Source organism: Furipterus horrens, unplaced genomic scaffold, assembly GCF_987537825.1.
Source record: "Furipterus horrens unplaced genomic scaffold, mFurHor1.1.pri manual_scaffold_4, whole genome shotgun sequence".
Classification (NCBI taxonomy): domain Eukaryota; kingdom Metazoa; phylum Chordata; class Mammalia; order Chiroptera; family Furipteridae; genus Furipterus; species Furipterus horrens.
Genome location: NW_028327174.1, coordinates 49781784 through 49805165, shown reverse-complemented (window position 1 = coordinate 49805165; position 23382 = coordinate 49781784). Strand labels below are relative to the sequence as shown.

Here is a 23382-nt window from a genome sequence, read left to right as displayed (position 1 = left end):
ACCTTGGAAAAGGGAGGCCTAGAATCTTTTGAACAGAAATTCCACCCCAGCCACAAATGGGTATTTCCTATCAACGATTTTCTGCAGCCACTTCTGCTACGTTGCAAAGGCACAAACAAACACCTCTAGGACCCGGGTTCCTTTCTGTTTCTTTATGAATGAACCGGCTCTAGTCTGCGCACGCGCAGCTCCTGGTTCTCCCGCTACACGTGAGGCCCACCCTTTCCTCCTGCTGGTGTCCCCGCCCTAATCCTTTCTAATAGACCAATGGCGAGCGGCCTGGGGGGTGGAGCCCGAAGCGGCGCGGCACTGTAGTTCCTCTAGCGCGCCGCTCCCTTGCTTTAGTCTGGCTGTGTTGTGATCACGTGGCGAACTGCGGGCGCGGCGCTTGTTTTGGTTTCTCTCTAGCTTGCCCTGGCCGCTCGGGGGGAGCGCTCTTCTGTGCCGACTGCTGCACCTGGCTACACTGAGATCTCCTTTTCTTTGGGCTTTCTCAGCCCGCAGTTCTGCAAGCCCTTGGGGCCGGCTCCTGCCATGCCGCTAGTCCGCTATAGGAAGGTGGTCATCCTCGGGTACCGCTCTGTAGGTGAGTCTCCGCCCTGGGGAGAGCATGGACGCACCGCGGCTTTGTGGCCAGAGGAGGCGCGCTGCCGCGGAAACGCGACCCGGGAGGAATGGTGGTGGCATGGTTAGAATGAGGATGTAGAACGAGGATTGAAAGGATGCTGGAGGAAAACCTGGTGTGGTGATAGTGTGTGGAGGGCTGCAGGAAGCGGAATATGTAAGGGTTAATGTGTTCTTGGCTCTAGGAACACCAGAGTGGTTTCCAGTGTTACTCTGGGCGGTAGGGGTGGTGTCAACGTTTGATGACAGGGCGCGGTCTGTGTTGGGCAAGTTGCAGGTGTCCGGGTGCGGAGCAGACTTAATCCTAGGGAACCTCAAATCTTTCCAGGGGCCGGGTGGAGAAAGGCGGGGGAAAGGCTACCTCCGGGGCTACTGAATGCATTCGATGGCCAAGGTAAGGAGACCGAGGGCGAAAAGAGGATGAGGATAGGCTATGGGAAAGTATTGCATGGGGCACTCACAAGCTAGGGTGCTAATTTGGGCTCCCCTTTAATCCTGGGTCATAACCCAAAAGGACAGAATGTGAATATGGATAGCTGATTTGGATACAACTACCACTGCTTCCCACAGGAAAGACATCTTTGGCACATCAGTTTGTGGAGGGCGAGTTCTTGGAAGGCTATGATCCTACAGTGGAAAACAGTGAGTGGACTTCTCCCTAGGGATGGGTCAGGGAGGTCTTGGGTCCCCCACACACCTCCATAATGTCGGATTTTCCTGGTGCCAAGGAATGCTTTAATTAGACATTAAATCTAATCTCTTCTCTAGCAATCCTGTTTTATGAGTGGAGCTAGAGTATGGATTATGCAAGATACTGAGTCCAGGATGTTGTAGATGTAGATAATAAGAACCTTAACATTGTCTCTCCAGTTTCCTGTAGAGCTCCTTGGACGTGGTCCATTTATGTCTCCCCCAGGGTTAAGAATGTATTGAGATACATGTCACTAGCCTTACAAGGAACTCACAGTCAAGTTTTCTTTTCTTTTCAGCTTACAGCAAGATAGTGACTCTTGGAAAAGATGAGTTTCACCTACACCTGGTGGACACAGCAGGGCAGGTACTAGTTTGGGGTAGGGTATCTAAACATGACAGTTCAATCCTGGGAGATGAAGTCTGGTATCCTCTGTCGCTCATCTGTAAAGTAGAATTAAAATAAAAGCATTTTAGCATCTAGTAGTGTGTAGCACTCATTGGAACTACTCTATAAATACTTGTTGAATAGTGACTAGAATAGAGTGCCCAGGGAGGGTACCCAGGATGCAGCCCACCAACCTTTGTCATCTGAGTGTTATGGATCTAGGTATTGATGTTTCTGTTTCTTGTCAGGATGAGTACAGCATTCTTCCCTATTCATTCATCATTGGGGTCCATGGCTATGTGCTTGTGTATTCTGTCACCTCTCTGCATAGGTAAGTGACCAAGGTTGTAAGTGGGGGGCTTGCAAGGATCCGAGGGCTGTCCCAGAATAAGGTTATAGCTCCATTTCTTGTTTTTAAAGCTTCCAAGTCATTGAGAGTCTGTACCAAAAGCTACATGAAGGCCATGGGAAAACCCGGTAAGTGGGCCTAGTGGATAGAGACATAGTGTAGACAGTACAGTATGGGAGATAGCAGAAAGGAATATTGGCTTTAGTTAGGGAGGAGGCCAGGATATAGATCCTGTCTGGCTTGATGGGGAATTGTCCAGCCCTGATGTGAAGAATGTTGGGGTGCATGGGCAGTTGGAGGGGACCCTGTAGTAACTGCTGTTTCCTCGCAGGCTGCCCGTGGTGCTAGTGGGAAACAAGGCAGATCTCTCCCCAGAGAGGTATGGAAATCTCTGTAGCTCAAGGCAAAAGAAAGTGAGCTGGACTAGGAATCAGTCATGCTCTAGTCCTGGCTCTGCCACTGACATGAACAAGTCATTTCACCTCTTTTTGTTTCTAACTTGAAGGTTAAAACAAGATAATCATTCTGTTGCAAAAGCTATAATTTCATATGTCAAGCCTCAGTTCCAGCCTTCTTTGTTTTACTTATATTTTCTCCTTCCCCAACCCTCAATCTAAACCTTGGAGGTGGGATGGGTTAGAAGAAATCTAGATTCTATAAAGATTTTGCAGAGAACATGGGAGCATTACTCTCCTCCATCTCATGTCCCAAATTTGCTTCTAGGGAAGTCCAGACAATTGAAGGGAAGAAGCTGGCAGAGTCGTGGGGTGCAACATTCATGGAGTCATCTGCTCGAGAAAATCAGGTGCTGGGCCTGAAGATTAGGAAGATGGTGGGGGTGGCAGTATTTTTCTTATGTAATTGGTTGATGATCGGGATGGTGGAGGAATGTGGTATTCACCTCAGAGTTGGATGGTATTACTGGCAGTGAACCAACTGACTTTTTTGCCCTGAATCTCTATACCGAGCAGCTGACTCAAGGCATCTTCACCAAAGTCATCCAGGAGATTGCCCGTGTGGAGAATTCCTATGGGAAAGAACGTCGCTGCAATCTCATGTGAGCCCTCAGGCATGGAGTAGCTGCCTTGATTCTTCCCCTGGCACTTGCCAGACTCCAATGGGGGCAGGTTCTCAGGACTTCACGGGTGGTTGCCAGCTGTTTCCCTGGTCCTCTGGGCACACAGTATGGTACCCTCATGTTTGCACAATTTCCCCAGGTTCTAGTGGCCTGGTTGTCAATGTTTACAAAGGGGCAAGGATGTCTCATGGGCACTGGCCTCTGTTTTTGCTAAATGAATTCTCATAACCTGCAGGGTTGCGATATGAGTCCTGGGTATTTATTCAGGACTCAGTCTCCTATGTAGGTTTTGGATATTGTCTGGGTGAAGGGAGCTGGGGACTCCACAAGTGGACCTGGCTCCCTGGGGTGACAATGTATATATGCAAATAAAACCGAGAAATCTTTTCGTCTTTTACTTTTCTGTATATGGGAAGAGCTCAGGGCCAATATCTCCTTTCAGGAGGATTGATGACTATGGTCTTTGATGGGGAATCAGGGCTAGTTTCTTTCTTCCTATTTCATTCCAATTACTTACTCACTCATTCAGGACCATTATCCTACAACTTACTACTTGCCTTTCCCAGCTTTTATTTCTACTGGGTTCTCCCTATACTGGTACCAGTTGGCTGCCACTCCCATCCAAGTTTGTTGTCAATCAAGAGCACCCTAACTACAGAAACACTACCCTCTAGTGGCCAGCTGCCACATGCTGACCTAGCTCTTCTCCAAGGCCTTGGCATTTGCTGGAACTCAGAGAGGGTAGGATTTGGGGAAGAGGAAGTAAGCCCTTCATTCCATGATGTAAGAATTGACAAGGATTATGACTAAACTATTGTGAAGATTTTGTCTTTCTTAGAGAGTTAAGTAAGAAATAATGCCTCTGGTGTATATTAATCTGCCTGTGTCCATAGTGTCTTTCATTAAAATAGATTTTATTTTCATACCTTTGGTGACCTTTTGATACCTTTCACACCTTTGGAGTTGTGCTCCCTTTTTTAAGTGTCAAGGCTATAGCTTCTGCCCTTATTGACCCACCACCTCAGTAGGAGGATGGATTCCAGCTAGGGAAGTTTGATCCTATATACTCTAGTTTCTGTGCCCATCCTCCACTTCCCACTTGTCCTAGGTCCCAACTGGTCAATACCTGCTGCTAGGAGTTACCTAAATGGTATTCTTCACAGGGAGGGCATAGATTTATCATGCCTACTGGGTGGACTAAAGTATTCTCAGTTGGGGAGGATGGACAAACTAGGTGTGATTTTTAGCTGTGATCTTGCTAGTACCTGGCTTCAGGCTAGTTGGGCTTATAGTTGGGGATGATGGTTTGGCATGCTGGTTTTCAGAAGTCCTGCCAACTGCTTTTGCATCTCTGATCCAAAAATCTAAAAAGAAATAAGGGCTGCTGGAGGACGCATACTGCAAAGAGCAATCTTAGTGGCTTAGGAGTCCCTTTAGGGTTGTTATCACCCTTTCTCCTCACATTAATTTAGGTTTTTTTGCACATCTCACCCAGAATAATCATTATAGGTACCTACCTTCCTGCTGCCATTTCCATGAGGTTTGGTACAAATGCCTGAGATTTTCTAGAAGTGTATCAAGCAATCTTAAGGCCTGATAACAGTAACGAATAGTGGCGAATGGCTGAGTTGGAATAGTTACTCTTCCACTTACTTGTGAAATCTTGTGCAGTCACTTAACCTCTTTGAGCCTCAGATTCTCATTTATGTAGTTAAACCTTCTACATAGAACAGAAGTGAGAAACTGAGGTAATATGTGGAATGCTTAGCACAGTTTCTCATATATAATCAATACTTAAGAAATGGTAGCTATTGTGTTCTTGGAGTCCTTTCTGGTGAGAGATCTGCCTCCCTGCCTTTGGGTACAGATAGTAGGGAGAGGCCTTCCATTTTCCAACTTCTGTCTCTTGATTTATTAAGTCCACTGTAGCTGGGACAGGTGTGGGGTCACTGTTGGAATTTTTTGCTGAAATAGACCTGAATGGTCAGTGCAGGGCACATGATGTCAGTGTGTGGGCAGAAGACACGTCTAGTCCTGCTCCCTCCAATAACTGGCCAGTAGGGATTTAGGTCTCCTGCACTGTCCAATATGGAAGCCACTAGTCACACATGGCTATTTAATTCAGTATTAAAATAAAATAAAATAAAAAGTTCCTCAGTTGCATCACCTACATTTCAAAGTGCTCAAGTAGCTACATGTGGCCGAGTTATATTAGTGCAGCTACAGTGCATATTAGATAGTGTAGCTATAGTGCATTGCCATCATTGCGGAAAATTCCTTTGGATAGCACTGCAAACCCTTTCCCACAAAACTGGCCCCGCACCTGATTTGCCTGCCTCTTTCTCCACATCTTCCATATCCTAGGGAAAACAAAACAAAACATGGCCATTGGTTGAATCATGACTACTTCTCACTAGATGTGGTTGGTTGGACAATTTTACCCATTTTAGCCTCAGTCTCATTATCCGTGAAACAGACATAATCCCACATAATGAATAAAGAGGGTGAAGAATAACTAAGAGAATATAAAGTAGCTAGAACATAGTTAATTTGTCTCCTCCTGACCATCCCTTGAGCAGAGCTAAGACAGAAAAGGCATTCCATTTCTCATCCAGTCTTTGGCGCGGGGGGGGGGGGGGGGGGCGTTGTTTGCAAGCAGTGTCTGGGATCCTGTCTAGATTAACAATACCCCAGCCAGGTAGCAGCCAGGCTCCAAGGTACAGCCCTGTTTACTAAAAAAGGGGACACAGGCCCTGAAGATCTGAAGAGAAAAATTGGGGGTGGGGGCACCCGAGAATGGAAGGAAAACTACATTTATGTTTTGAAAGGGAATGTGTGTGTGTTGATTTGTGGGGGCAGTTATTGGCTGTCCTTTTCCCCTATAAGGGGGTTTGAAAGTCCGAAGCAACGACTCGTTCCGCTTTTCTTTGGGCCCCGAACGTGGCAAGAACCCACCCTTTGCAGCGCCAGACGCCGTGCCTCACTTTCTCCATTTGCGGACTCCAGTTCCCAGGATGCAGAGCAGCGGCCAATCTCCTGGCTCTTCTTCCATCCCCCTCCCGGGAAAAATTGTCCCTGGTCAAGTCAAGGGGACAGTTGTAGTTCAAGGACCTATAATTCCAAGGGAACAGAATTATAAAGTGGCCCGAGTCCTAGTTGCCCGAACTGGGCGCTGAAGGAGGCAGTTACAGGGCCGGGGCGAACAGGAGGGGGGCTTCATTCCCACGTGTCTGCCCAACGCCCGGCCCGGCGCCGTCGGGGTTAAAGCGTGGCGGAGGGATCCCCCAGCGTGTGCGTAGAACTGCAGAGTCACAGCCTTTCCTCCAAGAGGGCCGTATCCTTCCGCCGCTCCGCTCCAACACAAAATAGGGCCAGCCTTCTTCTTTCTCCCCTTCTTGAGTGGGGTTCCCCAGGCAAAAGGTCCTCGCCGGGTCTCGCACCCGAGGCTTCCTGAATCTCCACGATCGTTGCCGAGATCTCGGGCCAGGAAATAGCCCCTTCGCAGGAACCACCCTACCGGCCGAACAGGAGGCGGAGGGGGGGGAGGCGGAGCGGCGCCGCGCTGCACTACTTTCCTCTCCGGTTGCAAATGGCTGCCTCGTTCCCCACTTTCCGCTCAGTTTCCTGACCCCCCGGCGCCGGGAGCTGGGGTTGGGCCATGCACCTCTAGGCCCCCCGCGATCACAGCCAGTCGGGGGTCGAGGGGGTGCCGCTGATCAGAGCCGGCCAAGCCGGGGGCGGGGCAGCTCCGGAGGCCAGAGGGGAAGGGAGGCGAGCGCAGGGCCTGGAGCGGCCGGAGGGAGCGGGCAGAGGGCTCGCACCGCCCGCCCCTTCCTCTTCCTCGCCCACCTACCTTCCTCCCTTCCCCGGGGAGAGCAGAAGGTGGGGTGCTCGAAGCCGCCGAGGGCGAGCGCTTGGGGTCGAGGAGCCCGGCGCTGGGTGTGTGTCAGGTTCAGCCCTGCGGCCCCGCCGTCTCCGCGTCGCCGTAGCTCGCGCGGCCCCGGGGCGCCGGCCCGGGCGGGGAGAGGAGCTCGGTGCTCCTGCGAGGGTCTCACGTTCCATCCGGGCCCGGCGCGGGGCGGCGCGGCATTCCTTCCGGGCTACTGGGGAGGCGCCTCGACGTTCCATCTGGAGAGCCTCGACGTTCCGCCCGAGCCCGGCGCGGGCGGCCCAGCCCTAGGACTGAGAGGCCGCCCGACGACGCGGATGCGGAGCCTGCTCGCCCAAGATCAAAGCCACCGGTGCTCTCTTTGTGTCGGCTTCGGATTCGCCGCCCTCGGGCTGTCCATGGAAACCTAAACTGCTGGAAACTGAAGCATAGAACCCCTCTTTGGCTTATTGCTGTTTTTGGAAGGGAGGGTGGCCACTCCGACCTGGATTTACCGTTCTTGGCCCCCCTAAGCCCCCCCGTGCGGGGGGCGGCTGTGATCGCTCTGGCGGTTGGAGGTCGGGGAGCGGCCCGGGCTCTGGCCATGTTTTCGGATGAGGATTTCTGGATCGCCCTGTGAAGAGGTGAGTGAAGTCCGCCCGGCCAAGGCCCAGAAAGGGCTGGACTGGGGGCATAGCCAGATGGACTATCTTGGCCGCAGCTAGCCTGTAGGTTGGAGACAGGGGTGCCAGGACTGAGGAGGGTTCTTTTGGCAGGGTCTGTCAAGGGAACATGAGCCAGTGGCCCGGGCAGAACTGAGGCCTGGTGTCTTGGGGTGTGCCTCTTTAAAGACTGGGGGTTCAGGGAGCCACAGGAGTTTGGGAACCTGGCCAGATCGCCTCTCTGCCTGTTTATTTTTGTGTTGGGGGGGAGCTCTACTAAAGTAGGACCCAGGCCCTGATGCCAGCACCAATCCCCGTCGGCTGCTTCTCCGTCAGGGTTCCTTGTGGGCCTTGGGAACAGAACAACTTGGTAGGGTGGTTAGGGTGCCACTGCCAGGTTGAACTTATTGCCAGTTTGAACTTTAAGGTTGTTCTTATCCATCGGAACACCCAGAGCAGTCTCAGGGAGACTCAAGGAACCCTTGCTTCTTCACCAGGCCTTATTTCACTGTGGACAGGGCAGAGTGTGTGGAAACTGACTAATGTGATTAAGAGGGTAGCTGGGGAAAGAAGGAGGTGGAGCTGGGGGCAGCTGTAGCCTTGCCGTTCAACTTTAAACTATCTCTGCCTGGCAAAGTGACCGCAGCGAGGCCTAGTGCTGTCTTAGTCTGCTTTGCCTGCCCTCCTCTCGGGATGGACATAATCTCTAGGGGATTATAGAGGAGGCAGTTGAGATTTACTCCCTGCAAATGTGGGCTGCAAAAAATGGCTTTTGTCTCCCGCTTTTTCTAGGCCTGGTGTGGTGAGTGGGTTGCCCAAAAGTCCTTGGCCAATCCTGTAGGCCCCTCCTGACCTCTCCAACCCTTTTTGATCAGGGAGTGTTAACTGGCCCTCTTATCCTGTCCCAACCTTACAGAATAGGGTAGGGTAGCTTGGACCGCTTTGGAGGAGAAATGACCTGATTGGAGCTGTTTCTGCAGAAGCTAGTGTTTCCAGCCCCGGCTGGAGGCGTTGGGGAGAAGGGGTGTGCATGTGAGTGTATGAAGGGTGCAGTATGAGCCTCATGCCTCTGGGCCCTGGGCCGGGACAGCCCCTCTCACAGCTGTCATGCTGCCCAGCAGGGATTTGGCTGGTGTGTTTTGCTCCCTCACTCCACCCCCTACAACATACGTACATGGGCTAGATATCTTTGAGCCTGGTCTTAGAAAGGAGAAAATAGGGGTTTTGCCCTTGAAAGGTTTCTGGTTAGTGACCCCAAGGTGTGAGGTGGCACAGGGGTGGTAGAGTGTGGCTAGCTGTCACCCATGCTCTCTTCCCCTGCCTCCTATGAAGGGCCCCTCCTGTTGTCTGTCCCCAAAGAACTTCCTTAGGAGGAGTTTCTCATTGTTAGTTGTGGCTTACCTCAGGATGACCCAGGGACAGTCCAGAGGGTCTACAGGGCCAGTGTGTTGTCATTTGGATTCTTCCTGAAGGGTCAGCCCAAAATGGGGTTGGGGAGAGGTGTGGTTTGAGTCTCAGGTTCGGAACCAGGAAGTCCTGAGTCCTACAGAAGAGCTGTTCACTCAAGAGCCTTCTTCAGCCTTTAACCTCTCCAAGCCTCCATTTCCCCTTTGGCTGGGAAAATGGAGTCAGATTTGTTGGTCAGGGGTAGAGGCATGGTGGAGAGCGTGCTATCCTGCCTTCTTCCTTGCTGTTTTGGGCTTCTCAGGCCTAGGACTGAGGGGAGCCAGCACAGTTTTACTCCCTAGATTGTCTTTCTTGGGGATCTCTAGTTCCCCAAAGAAAGCCTGGCTAGGCATTAGCCCAGTTTAGAACAAGGTTGAAAAAACCCTTGGTGTATATGTGTATGTGTGGTTTCTGGCTGTGAGCAATAGGAGAGGAAACCTGTGGTCTTTATTTGTTTAGATCTATTCAGGGGCCTGACAACTGGGACTCAGTGCTATATTGCAGGGGTAAGGAAATGGGGCTCAGGCTTCTTGGAGGTGCCCCTAGATTCTTTCTTGTATACAACTTGGAGGACATTCTCTTCACTTACGGATTTCTCATCTTCCTTGGCTCCAGCTTTGGAGGATGTTGGTACTGTCTCCTAAGACTGGATAAAGGTGGTTTCTGTACTTCTTTGAGCTTACCGGTTTGAGAGGGCTGTGCTTGGGGGAGGACAGAGGAATTTGTCCCTCTGGCCTTGTGTGAGGCAGTCCTCCTCCCACCCACTGTATTATCACTGTTGCTTTTTATTTCTTGCTGTTTGTGACTCCTTTGGCCGCAACTTTGAGAGCAGAGCAGGTGGAGGATCTTTGGGGGCATACAGTAAGATGCACATATTTAGAAAACTTTGAAGCCTTCTGGGTGTGGGCAAGCCTTGAATGACTGCATAGGAAGAGGGGCCTGGCTCCTGCCCTGACCTCCAGCTCCTGCTTCCCACAGGTGGCTTCTAAGGGCCCCTTGAAGTTCCAGAGCAGCTTTTCTGTGAGCCGGCCAGACGACCACCCTGCTCTTCTTTCAGGTGTGGTTGAATGGTAGGTTTTGGAAAGAGATGATCTGGGAATGGAGGTAACAGGTGTCAAGTGATACTTTACTTTTCTAATCTAGTAGAATTATGATAGTGTGTGTGCGGGAGGGAGGAAAATAAAATTTTCTTTCCCGTGGCATGTCACAAGAGGCTCATTACCAATCTCTGAAAATGGTGTGTGAGTTCAGGGAAGGAGGACTAATATTGTGGTTCTTAAGTAATTGATGTATTGATCCTGGGCACCTTTGAGGGTTCCCCCTGGCTCATCTGCCCCAGTCACTCAACACCAAGTGGCTGGCAAGGTTATTTGGTAGTTGGTTTGAGAAGAGGGGCTTGGCCTTGCTTAGGTTTGTGTGTGGTCCCTTCAGTTAAACAAAAGGATGGAAAAGGTGAGAGATAAACTTCTCAAATATTATTTAGAGTTCTGTTTTAGGGATTTCCCCCACCCCTCCCCTTCTCCGGGAACACTATACTTCTCTTTCTCTGCTTAAATCCCTATCTTTCCCATTAAGGGCTGCTGGCACCTATTCCTTTCCCTTCCGTAGGATCCCTTTTCTCTTCCTCACCTCTGTAATTTTTCTTATTCCTTACTTCTCTCTTTTTTTGGACTGTGCTTAGTTGCCTCTGAGGTGTAGGAAAATATGCCCAAAGGTGTGAGTCTCGACCATCTTAGTTATTACTTTAGTGTGTTACATTTGGCTCTGGTATAGGCAGGCATATTTTAGAAGAGGAGACCGTTACCCCCCACCCCCATAGTGCATGTGGAAACCCTGTTTGACGGAAGAGGAAGGAAGCTATTCTGCTGGGCTGTGTCCTGCCCTGTTTAGAACTCCTCCAAGTGGCAGTGTGCTTCCTGAGACTACAACTACCAGCATGCCTAGCTTCAGGCCTGACTACACATGCTCAGTAACTCTTAAGGCCCACTTTTGTTAACTACCGGGGATATCTGAGGAGGAAGGGCAGTTGGCATTGCTAAGGGCAACAACCTGAGGACTTCAGGCTGGGTGAGATCCTGAGTTCAGTCACTGCAGTGGCCAGGGAGTTGGACCTGAGCTGGATTTGGATCGGCAATGGGTAGAAATTGGGGAGTTTCTTATGTTGTGATTGGGATGTCATGGTTGGAAACAGTGGAGGTTGGGGAGATCCATCCATATCTGGGCTTTAGTTTCAGTAATGTGGTCTACATCCTGCAAGACCCCAGACTCTGTCTCTGGGGGAGGAATTTCAGCTGTACTCAGACTTCTTGGGTTATAATTACCCATGGGTTGGCACTTACAGACCTCTAGGATGGTAGCTGACCTGTGACCTGAGGCAAAAGGACAGGGATAGGGCCCATCAGAAGCCCAGAACTCAGACGTGAAGCAAAGGACGGTTGTAGATGTAGACTGGATGTTTTTCTAGTTGGATGGTGTTGCCCTGGGAATTCTTAAGATAGGAGTAAGGAAGTAGGAGAGGGGAGGGGAATCCTCTGAAAACCCAGAGTTGGAGAAAAGGATCTGTGTTTATCCGGGGAAAAAGTAGGCAGTAGGATAAGGTTAGGGAGAAGGACTTTTTTTGGTTATTAGTACAGGAATTTGTAGGTATGGCTTTGTTCTGATTTCTGTAGGGTCTAGATGTCATTAACTGCTTTTTTCCTAGGATTCTGGGAAAAGTGTTTAGTGGAGAGACTTAGTAGGCATATAGATAAGTTATTTGGCTCTGACAGGTCTCCCCGAGAGGGCCCTGCCCAGTCGGAGAGAGGGATGGACAGCCAGAAGCCGCCTGGTGAGGATAAAGATTCAGAACCGGCAGGTGAGTAGGGCAAATTCTGGGTTTGCTGGCAGCTTTCTGCTCATCTCAGGCAACCTTAGATTTTTTGTCATGGCACAAGGACAGGAGCTATGTCTGTCTAATAGGCAATTGAAGGACTTTGTTCTTTGGGACAAAAGTCAAAATGCCATCACTGTGATCCACCAGGGGTTTTAGATAATCTCATGGGTCTGATGAGTGGACTAGTATTAAATAGTGGATGATGGCTGATCAACACTTCTCTGTTTGTTCATTCAGCTGATGGACTTGCAGCCTCTGAGGAGTCAGGCGCCACTGAGGCAGACCTTCCCAACCCACATGTGGTGGAGGTCTCTGTGCCTAGTTCTGGGGGTCCCAGGCTTCAGGAGCCTCCCCAGGACTGCAGGTAACTAGTTTGGGGAAATGAAGATACAAGGGAACATGAGTATTTGATCTGAGAGTCTGGGACTTTGAAAGAGTAATATTTAGGAAAATGAGTGTTTGGGAAGCACAGGAGTGTTAAATAGTGGGGTTGTCAGGGGTGCCTGTGGGCAGGGGTCCGGCATGGTGCTGATGCTTGTGTGTCCACAGTGGGGGTCCAGTGCGGCGTTGTGCTCTCTGTAACTGCGGGGAGCCCAGTCTGCATGGGCAGCGGGAGCTACGGCGCTTTGAGTTGCCATTTGACTGGCCCCGGTGTCCAGTGGTGTCCCCTGGGGGAAACCCAGGGCCCAGTGAGGCAGCACTGCCCAGTGAGGACCTATCACAGATTGGTTTCCCTGAGGGCCTGACACCTGCCCACCTAGGAGAACCTGGAGGTAAGTGAGAGGAGGTGGGGTAACTGACCTGGGCAGGAAAGAGGGTAGGGTGTAGGTCCAGAGCCAGCGATCACCTTTTTATTAATTCTTTCCTTTCTGTTTGCCTTTTTCCACCTATACAGGGTCCTGCTGGGCTCACCATTGGTGTGCTGCATGGTCAGCCGGCGTATGGGGGCAGGAGGGCCCAGAACTATGTGGTGTGGACAAGGCCATCTTCTCAGGGATCTCACAGGTGGGGCTGGGGTCAGGGGATTACGTAGGCAAAGGGCAGGGTGGGCAGGGCTGGTGTGATTCTGAGAGTCAGAGTAGAATGAGAAGGATAGTGGGCATACTGGAGCAGAGCTAGTGCCTGACCTGTTGATCTGGGTTAAGCTGGCTGGCACTGAGCCTTTGTCTCCACCCTGGCAGCACTGCTCCCACTGCACCAGGCTTGGTGCCTCCATCCCCTGCCGCTCACCTGGATGTCCACGGCTTTACCACTTCCCCTGTGCGACTGCCAGCGGTTCCTTCTTATCCATGAAAACACTGCAGCTGCTATGCCCGGAGCACAGTGAGGGTGCCGCACATCTGGGTGAGAAGTCTTGCCCTTTGGACATTGGGCAGATGAGGGGCCAAGTGTGCCTGGGGTTTTGTACTCTGCAGAGAACTCATTGAAGTCTGTAATTTTATACTGTCCGTTGGCCTCACTAAAATAGGTGGGAACTTTGAGAGTGCAGGGGCTTTGCCTGTCTTATTTAGCATGGTGTCTGCAGTGCCTAGAACAATGCCTAGCATATATTAGGCAGACACTTAATAATTATTTATTTGCTCATTTTGATCCATGGAATGCCTGTTATGAAGACGGCACTGTGCTGAGTCCTGCAAGGAACCTATAGCTGACCTGTGTTCTCTGTCTCTTCTGACTGCAGAGGAGGCTCGTTGTGCAGTTTGTGAGGGGCCGGGGGAATTGTGTGATCTGTTCTTCTGTACCAGCTGTGGGCATCACTATCACGGGGCTTGCCTGGACACTGCTTTGACTGCCCGCAAGCGTGCTGGTTGGCAGTGCCCTGAATGCAAAGTGTGCCAAGCCTGCAGGTAAGAATGGGAGGGCAGAAGGGAAGCCTTGGACAAAGCACAGTTTAGGGTTAAAAACAAGGGCAGGGACGACCCTGGTATGTACCCTGTCTCTGCAGGAAACCTGGGAATGACTCTAAGATGTTGGTCTGTGAGACATGTGACAAAGGATACCATACCTTCTGCCTAAAACCACCTATGGAGGAACTGCCTGCTCACTCTTGGAAATGCAAGGTGAGGGTCCTTGATTCTGCCTTACTCTTCTAATTCTGTCTCCTACAACATCTGGAGTTTCTCTGTTGTGACAAGTCCCATGTTGCCCCCCAGTCTCTGCTGTCTGACCAATGCTTGTTCTGCCTTCTCCCTTCTAGGCATGCCGGGTATGCCGGGCCTGTGGGGCAGGCTCAGCAGAGCTGAATCCCAACTCTGAGTGGTTTGAGAACTACTCACTCTGTTATCGCTGTCACAAAGCCCAGGGAGGACAGCCTATCAGTTCTGTTGCTGAGCAGCATCCTGCTGTGTGTTGCAGGTAAGTAGTGTGGACTGGAAGAGATTGGGCTGTGGGATTGAAAGTGCTGAGATTGTCAGGGGCCATGTTAAAGCAAGGTGACTTTGAGAGGGGAGCCCTAAGGTGGGCAGTACAATCCGTAGCATTCATGCCTATCCCCAGTGCACGCTCTAGGAGTTGGTAGCTGATGAGAGCCACGATGCCTGCTCCCCTGTACCCTCTGCAGATTCTCACCCCCAGAGCCTGGCGATCCCCCCACTGATGAGCCCGATGCTCTATACGTTGCATGCCAAGGGCAGCCAAAGGGTGGGCACGTGACCTCTATGCAACCCAAGGAACCGGGGCCCCTGCAATGTGAAGCCAAACCACTAGGTGAGTAGGGTTTGAGGGTTCCTGAAAGTAATCCCCTTCTGTTCTGTGGCAAGAGACAGTTTCTGCTCTGTCCCAGACCCTGTACTTTTCTGTGCAGTGGAGTTGAGCTAGGTAGGAGCATAGTATGTTATGTCTACAGGGAGAGCAGGAGCCCAACTTGAGCCCCAGTTGGAGGTTCCCCTAAATGAGGAGATGCCACTGCTGCCCCCACCGGAGGAGTCGCCCCTGTCCCCACCACCCGAGGAAACACCCACCTCCCCACCGCCTGAGGCATCACGTCTCTCCCCACCACCTGAGGAATCACCCCTCTCTCCACCGCCTGAAGAGTCTCCTCTGTCTCCCCCACCTGAATCATCATCGCCTTTCTCTCCACTGGAAGAGTCACCTCCGTCTCCTCCACTTGAAACACCCCTCTCCCCACCACCTGAAGCATCACCCCTGTCCCCACCATTGGAGGAGTCTCCCCTTTCCCCCCCACCTGAGGAGTTGCCCACTTCCCCACCACCTGAAGCATCCCGCCTGTCTCCACCACCTGAGGAGTCACCCATGTCCCCTCCACCTGAAGAGTCACCCATGTCTCCACCACCTGAGGCATCGCATCTGTTCCCACCATTTGAGGAATCACCCCTGTCCCCTCCACCAGAGGAGTCTCCCCTCTCCCCACCACCTGAGGCATCACGCCTTTCCCCACCACCTGAGGACTCACCCATGTCCCCACCACCTGAAGACTCACCTATGTCCCCCCCACCTGAGGTATCACGCCTATCTCTCCTGCCTGACTTGTCACGCCTGTCCCCACCACCTGAGGAATCTCCCCTGTCCCCACCACCTGAGGAATCTCCCACATCCCCTCCACCTGAGGCTTCGCGCTTATCCCCACCACCTGAGGATTCACCCACATCCCCACCACCTGAAGACTCACCTGCTTCCCCACAACCAGAGGACTTGCTTGCATCTGTACCGCTGGAGGAGTCCCTTCTGTCACCACTGCCTGAGGAGCCACGCCTATCCTCCCGGCCTGAGGAACCGCACCTGTCACCCCAGCCTGAGGAGCCACATCTGTCCCCCCGGCCTGAGGAGCTGCGCCTGTCCCCTGCACCAGAGAAACTGCTTCTGTCGCCCCGGCCTGAGGAGCTGTGCCTATCCCCTGCACCCGAGGAGCTGCACCTGTCCCCGCAGCCTAAGGAACCACACCTGTCCCCCATGCCTGAGGAGCCACAGCCATCTCTGGTGCCTGAGGAACCACGCCTGTCCCCCCAGCCTGAGGAACCATGCCTGTCCCCCATGCCTGAGGAGTCACATCTGTCCCCCCAGCCTGAGGAGCTACACCTGTCCCCCCAGCCTGAGGAACCACACCTGTCCCCTCGACCTGAAGAGCCCCTTGAGGAGCCAGGCCTATGCTCTGCACGTGAGGAATTGCCCTTGTTCCTTGCATCTGGGGAGCCACCCTTATTCCCTTTACTTGGAGAGCCGGCCCAGTCTGAGCCTGGGGAACCACCTCTGTCTCCTCTGCCTGAGGAGCTGCCGTTGTCTCCATCTGGGGAGCCATCCTTGTCACCTCAGCTGATGCCACCAGGTAAGGGAATGTTAGTATCCTCTTATTCTGGGACAGTCTTAATTCTTTATGGCACATCTAAGAGCCTCCCTTTTTTTCTTTCCTTCCAGATCCTCTTCCTCCTCCACTCTCGCCCATTATCACAGCTGTGGTCCCACCGGCCCTCTCTCCTTTGGGGGAGTTAGAGTACTCCTTTGGTGCCAAAGGGGACAGTGACCCTGAGTCGCCATTGGCTGCCCCCATCCTAGAGACACCCATTAGCCCTCCCCCGGAAGCTAACTGTACCGACCCTGAGCCTGTGCCCCCTATGATTCTTCCCCCATCTCCAGGCTCCCCAGTGGGGCTGGCCTCTCCCATCCTGATGGAGCCCCTTCCCCTGCAGTGTTCTCCACTCCTCCAGCATTCCCTACCTCCCCAGAACTCCCCTCCTTCCCAGTGCTCTTCTGCTGCTCTGCCACAGTCCATTCCCTCCCCACTGAGTCCCATGGAGAAGCCAGTGGATGTCCCAGATGAGGCTGAGCCACCTGAGATGGAGACTGAGAAAGTCTCGGAACCTGAGTGCCCAGCCTTGGAGCCCAGCCCTACTAGTCCCCTCCCCTCCCCCATGGAGAACCTCTCCTGTCCTGCACCCAGCCCTGCCCCAGCCCTGGATGACTTCTCTGGCTTGGGGGAAGACACAGCCCCTTTGGATGGGACTGACACTCCTGATTCCCAGCCAGAGGCTGGACAGACCCCTGGCAGTTTGGCTAGTGAACTTAAAGGTTCTCCTGTGCTCCTGGACCCCGAGGAGCTGGCCCCTGTGACCCCTATGGAGGTCTATGGCCCAGAATGCAAGCAGACAGGGCAGGGCTCACCCTGTGAAGAGCAAGAGGAGCCACATGAACCAGTAGCCCCTACCCCGCCCGCTCTCATCAAATCTGACATTGTTAATGAGATCTCCAATCTGAGCCAGGGCGATGCCAGTGCCAGTTTCCCTGGTTCAGAGCCCATGCTGGGCTCTCCTGACCCCGAGGGTGGTGGCTCCTTATCTATGGAGTTGGGGGTATCTACAGACGTTAGTCCAGCCCGAGATGAAGGCTCCCTTCGGCTCTGTACTGACTCTCTGCCAGAGACTGATGACTCGCTGTTGTGTGATACTGGGACAGCTGTTGGTGGAAGCAAAGCTGAGGGGGACAAGGGGAGGCGGCGCAGCTCCCCAGCTCGTTCCCGCATTAAACAGGTGAGGGGCTATTGAATCACTGGACATGGTCTACTTCACACTAATGTCAGAGGTACAGTTCTGTTTCACTGATACTTTCTCATCTGGCTTATTGAATTCTAGATTCTCAGAGATTCTTTATTTCATCTTCTTTATTAAGGAGAAGACTGATACATAGAGTGGGAAGTGACTTGCCCAGCTTCTTGGTCACTCAGTAATAGAAGCGGGACTAGAAAGTCAGGTGTTTGACATCAGTGTTTTTTGTCATTGTACCATCTGACCACTTTTTCTAGGGAGAGAGCTGCCTACCTGTTGCTGAGAGCTAGCTTTTCTCCTGCCCTGCCTGGGACTCCCAGCCTTTATTACCTGTCATGCTCTGTCCATTAGTCTCTTCCCTCAAGTCTGTGGACCTAACACACTAGCCCTCTACTTGTCCCTATAATCGTCCACTTCCCTCACTCAGGGTCGCAGCAGTAGTTTCCCAGGAAGACGCCGGCCACGTGGAGGAGCACATGGAGGACGTGGGAGAGGACGGGCCCGGCTAAAATCAACCACTTCTTCCATTGAGACTCTGGTAGTAAGGAGAGGCCTCCCATGCCCCAAACATGCTTCAGCTGGTCCCTTCAAGATTAAACACCCTTTAATCCGATCAGTCCCCTGCACGCTCACCTGCCTGCCTACTAGCCTAGGGCCTGTCTGGCTCTGCTCCTTGTGTCTGCTTGGCCCCCCAGACTTCTCTGAAATCTCTGCTGTTGGGCTGAAACCCAGTTTGGGAGCTGGGGTGTTCTTGAAGGCCATGTCTGGCTCCTGGCCTTCATTTAGCCAGGGGTTCACACCTCCTTCCCCCAGCACCAAAGAGGAAAGCAGCTTAGTTGGAGCACATTTAGCTGCCTCACTTTCCACAACTCTCTGCCTATAAGGTTGCTGATATCGATAGCTCTCCCAGCAAGGAGGAAGAAGATGATGATGACGACACCATGCAAAATACTGTGGTTCTCTTCTCCAATACAGACAAGTTTGTCCTAATGCAGGTACCATACCTGACAGGTGTAGTCCCATTCTTAGTAGTGAGACCTGGCAGGCTGACAGTGGGTGTATGTGTTTAGGTGGGAAAACAGATGCAGAAAACCAAGGACCTACTTCTCTACCCAGCTAATTAGAAAACAGTGAATGAGAGTCACATTGTTCATTTGTTTGTCCATCTATCAAATTTCTCTTGAGTGTCTCTTTGGCACTGAACTAGGAGCTAGTGAAGCAGCAGTGAAAAGGCAGAAATGGTTTCTGCCTTGTTGAAGCTTATGATCTAGGAAGCTTATGTATGTTTTCCCCTGAGTAGTCTCAAAGCTGATAGAATACTGGGACATGTGTTACCCTTTCAGCCTGACAAGTCTTTACCCATCTACTACTTCCCTTCTTAACTTGGCCCACGTCAGGCTGTTTCAGTTCTACTTACTGATTGGATGAGCAACGCATGCTGAGAAGTAACAGGGTCCTGGGATGGCTTACAGTGTGGTGCCAGGGCTTTTGGTTCCCTGACTTCCTCCCTCAGATTAAAGTTGTAGTCACTTGTCAGGATTGAGTGGGATGAGGAGACCTAGGTGGACATTGGAGTTTCTGTGTATTTTCCCAGGACATGTGTGTGGTATGTGGCAGCTTTGGCCGGGGGGCAGAGGGCCATCTCCTTGCCTGTTCCCAGTGTTCGCAGTGCTATCACCCGTACTGTGTCAACAGCAAAGTGAGTTCATGGCCCAAGATGCCTGGGCTGGGGAATGGGGTCACTTGTTTATTATCCTAAGCCGCACACTACTTAAAGTGGCCATTGGTCATGAACGTCATTCATCAGACTCATCTTGGGGGAAAAACACTTTGGAAATGGTGGTGGTCCATAAAGTTTCTTGGTGGTAGACTATGACTTGCTGGGATAAAATGTAAAAGGAAAATCTTAAGCAAATGCCTAAAAAGAGAGCAGTGTTTTTGACACAGGTATAATCAGTTAGTTTAGTGTTTTTATTAATGGTAATTTAGATTTGTCCAATGCTAACATTCCCTAACTTGCAGCAGAAGCAGGTTTTAAATGTTCAAGAAAAATGCGGGGAAATACAACCTAATCTATCAACAAGCTTGTTGGGGACTTGACTAGTGGAAGATTGCTATTCTGCTCTCGTAATGAGGCGGTGACCAGGTGAGGCTGTTCTTTGAACAGCAGAGATCCCTGCGAGCCTAAGTTTAGAGTCACTATAGGGTGCGGCAAAGTAGGTTTAGAATTGTTTGTATGGAAAACAATACAATAATGAAATAATACAAGAATGAACTGTTTCATGTACTCACCCTGTATTTTGGGGGTAAGGGTGCTTGCACAGCTTCTCTGTTCAAATGGAGGTCTAGCATAGGCACTGGGGTCCTGCAGCCCCACTCACATAAACCTGCCCTTCCCTCTGCCTCATACCCTGAGAAATTTCCATCTTCTGCATCAGATCACCAAGGTGATGCTGTTGAAGGGCTGGCGTTGTGTGGAGTGCATCGTATGTGAGGTGTGCGGCCAGGCCTCAGACCCCTCACGCCTGCTGCTCTGTGATGACTGTGACATTAGCTACCACACGTACTGCCTGGATCCACCACTGCTCACCGTGCCCAAGGGCGGCTGGAAGTGCAAGTGGTAAGGAGACCCAGGATCTTCCGAGGGGCCTGGGCCTGAGATGTCACAGTGGGTGTGATGTTGAGTACATGACAGAGGTGGGGTTTAGAAGGCCATCTGGTTGCATGGTTGTCAGTTGCATGGTTGTCAGCAAGCACCTCTGGATGCCTTGGATAGGTTAGGGGCTGACGGTCGTCCTTTCTTCTCCCACCAGGTGTGTGTCATGTATGCAGTGTGGGGCCGCCTCCCCTGGCTTCCACTGTGAATGGCAGAATAGTTACACTCACTGTGGGCCTTGTGCCAGCCTGGTGACCTGCCCTATCTGTCATGCCCCATATGTGGAAGAGGACCTACTGATCCAGTGCCGCCATTGTGAACGGTGAGAGTGCCTCTTTCCCTTGTTTGGCTTCCTCTTCCCTTGTTTTCAGTTTTGCATTGTCTGGGTTTGTCTCCTCGTGTGTCCCTTCTCTCAGGTGGATGCATGCCGGCTGCGAGAGCCTCTTCACGGAGGATGATGTGGAGCAGGCAGCTGATGAGGGCTTTGACTGTGTCTCCTGCCAGCCTTATGTGGTAAAGCCTATTGGTGAGTACCAGGTGCTGGGGATGAGAAGCAGGAGTCATGGCTGGGGTGTCCTTGCTTTGAGACAGAGCCTCAAACTGCCTTGGTTTGTCCTTCTCACTACAGCACCTGTTGCACCTCCAGAGTTGATGCCTATGAAGGTGAAAGAGCCAGGTGAGTCACAGAAATTCTGAATGCCAAAGCCAGAGGAGAACTTACTGTCTAGCCTAGCTCCAACCCCCTAACCTTATCTCTCATTTTAAGGGGAGGAAACTAAGAGACAGGGAGATTGAGTAGCCTGCCCAAGGTCACCCAGTAGGTTAGTGGCAAAGTTATGACTACACCCAAGGCCTCAAATTTCCCAGGCAGAGTTCCTTCCACCAGGAAACATGGCCTCTGTACTGCCAGGATGTCATCTCCAGAGAGCACAGGACACTGCTCTGTTTCTTCGGTGAAGGGGCTGGGGCCATCTCCTTTTCCATTGTGATATAGGCATTGCTTCTGGTATCTGGGGCACTCCTTGCCCCAGACAGTTAAGAGATATATTTGGTGAACCTAGGGTTAATCATGAGCAAAGTCATGCTTCTGCAGTAGCAATCTTTTAATCCCCCTCGGTCACTGATGGAGAATCGGGACCTCAGCTAGCCCCTAGTGGTGGCCTGTCCTCTCCACCCCTCAGTCCCAGACTGGACTTTGGTCTGTCTCTCTTTCACTGCTTTTGTCCCAGCTGGGCACTTAGGTTGAAACTTGGAGTTCTGGTTTCCCTGGGGTCACATGCTCTTCCCCTTTGTGCAGAGCCCCAGTACTTTCGCTTCGAGGGTGTGTGGCTGACAGAAACTGGCATGGCTGTGCTGCGTAACCTTACCATGTCACCCCTACACAAGCGGCGCCAGCGGCGAGGACGGCCTGGTCTCCCAGGCGAGGCTGGGCTGGAAGGTTCTGAGCCCTCAGATGCCCTTGGCCCTGATGACAAGAAGGATGGGGACCTAGACACCGATGAGCTGCTCAAGGGTGAAGGTTAGGCTGGAGAATCTCAGGGAGTGCTAGAGTAGTGGGAGCATGCTTATGAGAGCTGGATATTGGGTGGGAGCAGCATTGCCACTTCCAGTCACCCTCAAGCCACTATTAGTCTTGTTCAAATGGCTCTGGCAAAGCACTCAGCTGTCTGTTCTTGGGTGGCAGGATAACAAAGATAAAAAGGCCCGTGCCGCCCTGGCTGATGTGGCTCAATGGGTTGAGCGCTGGCCTGGGAACTGAAAAGTCACCAGTTCGATTCCCAGTCAAACCACTTGCTGGGGTTGTGGGCCAGGATCCTCCCTCTCTTTTTCCCTCCCTTACCCTCTCTCTGAAAATAAATTTAAAAAAAATTTTTAAAGGTGGGGGTTGGTTCATGCCTCTGCTCTGCCTTCATTTGTCTGCTTTGTTTGAATACGCAGCTGGTGTGGAGCACATGGAGTGCGAAATTAAACTAGAGGGCCCTGTCAGCCCCGACGTGGAGCCTGGCAAGGAGGAGACTGAGGAGAGCAAAAAACGCAAACGCAAGCCCTATCGGCCTGGTGAGGCTCTGGGATGGCACTGGGGTGGAGAGGGGTGGCTCACCTGGTCCCCAGCGGCTTCTCAGCCTCAGCTCTGCCTTCTGATAGGTATTGGTGGTTTCATGGTGCGACAGCGGAAATCCCACACACGTGTGAAAAAGGGGCCTGCTGCACAGACGGAGGTGTTGAGTGGGGATGGGCAGCCTGACGAGGGTGAGACGGGTGAGGGCTCCGGCGGGGCCTGGGAGAAGGTGGGGATCGCAGGACCTACAGGGCACTGCCTGGGGGGGTGGCTTACTTCAAGGGCAGAGAGGGTGGTGGGCCCAGTTGGTGTTGGGGGAGAGAGCAGGCAGAAAACATCCTTAGACCAAGTTGAGAGCAACATGCTCAGTGTCCCCAGAGAAGCTGACAACTCCCTTCTGTCCCTAGTGATGCCTGCTGACCTGCCAGCAGAGGGCTCTATAGACCAGAGCTTAGCTGATGTGGATGAGAAGAAGAAGCAGCAGCGGCGAGGGCGCAAGAAGAGCAAACTAGAGGACATGTTTCCTGCTTACCTGCAGGTGGGCCTTAGGCTCTGAAGGGTGTGGGGTGGGCTGGGAGTGTCTGCCCTGCAGGACATGAAGAAACCTATTTCTCCCTATCTCCTCCCATAGGAGGCCTTTTTTGGGAAGGAGCTGCTGGACCTGAGCCGGAAAGCCCTTTTTGCAGTTGGAGTGGGCCGTCCAAGCTTTGCACTAGGAACCCCAAAAGTCAAGGGGGATGGAGGCTCAGATCGGAAAGAGCCCCCCACCTTACAGAAAGGTCAGTCATATCGGGGTGAGGTGGTCTGAAGGGACCCAACTTTCCTCTGTTTAGGAGCTGGTAAGGGAATTTGATAGAGAATAGGCTAGTCTCCAGCAATTGAGGGTAAGCCAAGGACCCTGGCCTGTTGAGCTGGGGACCTATTCTGAATGTCAGATGTAGGGCTCCTCTGATTGGAGTGGCAACTGTTGCTTGTAGGAGATGATGGTGCAGAGGTTGCAGATGAAGAATCCCGTGGCCCTGAAGGCAAGGCTGATACTCCAGGTGAGGGCTGCTGAGTGGACTTTGTCCTAGGTTGGCTTTACCTCTGTCAACCTGTTCTGCCTCTGAGCACCATCAGGGTTGGAGACTGGAAACTATTCTATGCCTTCTGTGGTTCAGTTTGGCCAGTGTGGTACCTCCATGCTGGCCTTGAC

General features: G+C 52.1%; 2 protein-coding genes across 4 annotated transcripts in view; both read left to right on the top strand.

Moving 5' to 3' along the window:
- Positions 1 to 360: 360 nt before the first annotated feature.
- RHEBL1 (RHEB like 1) lies at positions 361 to 3517 on the top strand. 3 transcript variants are annotated; one of them, XM_090273102.1, is made up of 8 exons: positions 361 to 586; positions 1195 to 1266; positions 1614 to 1681; positions 1951 to 2033; positions 2123 to 2179; positions 2383 to 2430; positions 2775 to 2856; positions 3023 to 3517. In XM_090273102.1, exons 1-8 carry the CDS (start codon positions 535 to 537, stop codon positions 3110 to 3112), a joined length of 552 nt encoding a protein of 183 aa, XP_090129228.1. In that variant the 5' UTR covers positions 361 to 534; the 3' UTR covers positions 3113 to 3517. The 3 variants fall into 3 exon arrangements, with proteins under 3 accessions (XP_090129228.1, XP_090129229.1, XP_090129226.1); XM_090273103.1 differs by lacking the exon at positions 2383 to 2430; XM_090273100.1 differs by having other exon boundaries at positions 2775 to 3090.
- Positions 3518 to 6492: 2975 nt separating this feature from the next.
- KMT2D (lysine methyltransferase 2D) overlaps positions 6493 to 23382 on the top strand; it is a 39140-nt gene continuing 22250 nt past the window's right edge. Inside the window, exons 1-25 of the mRNA XM_090273104.1 lie at positions 6493 to 7641; positions 11874 to 11959; positions 12215 to 12341; positions 12527 to 12750; positions 12873 to 12982; positions 13159 to 13321; positions 13659 to 13824; positions 13923 to 14037; positions 14175 to 14332; positions 14538 to 14683; positions 14823 to 16259; positions 16349 to 17457; positions 17900 to 18010; positions 18357 to 18467; positions 19067 to 19171; positions 19911 to 20092; positions 20286 to 20450; positions 20545 to 20654; positions 20757 to 20804; positions 21426 to 21647; positions 22067 to 22186; positions 22274 to 22378; positions 22595 to 22725; positions 22819 to 22966; positions 23165 to 23230. Coding sequence (XP_090129230.1) covers positions 11911 to 11959; positions 12215 to 12341; positions 12527 to 12750; positions 12873 to 12982; positions 13159 to 13321; positions 13659 to 13824; positions 13923 to 14037; positions 14175 to 14332; positions 14538 to 14683; positions 14823 to 16259; positions 16349 to 17457; positions 17900 to 18010; positions 18357 to 18467; positions 19067 to 19171; positions 19911 to 20092; positions 20286 to 20450; positions 20545 to 20654; positions 20757 to 20804; positions 21426 to 21647; positions 22067 to 22186; positions 22274 to 22378; positions 22595 to 22725; positions 22819 to 22966; positions 23165 to 23230 — 5428 coding nt within the window. The 5' untranslated portion in view covers positions 6493 to 7641; positions 11874 to 11910. The remainder of the gene's footprint in view (positions 7642 to 11873; positions 11960 to 12214; positions 12342 to 12526; positions 12751 to 12872; positions 12983 to 13158; positions 13322 to 13658; positions 13825 to 13922; positions 14038 to 14174; positions 14333 to 14537; positions 14684 to 14822; positions 16260 to 16348; positions 17458 to 17899; positions 18011 to 18356; positions 18468 to 19066; positions 19172 to 19910; positions 20093 to 20285; positions 20451 to 20544; positions 20655 to 20756; positions 20805 to 21425; positions 21648 to 22066; positions 22187 to 22273; positions 22379 to 22594; positions 22726 to 22818; positions 22967 to 23164; positions 23231 to 23382) is intronic.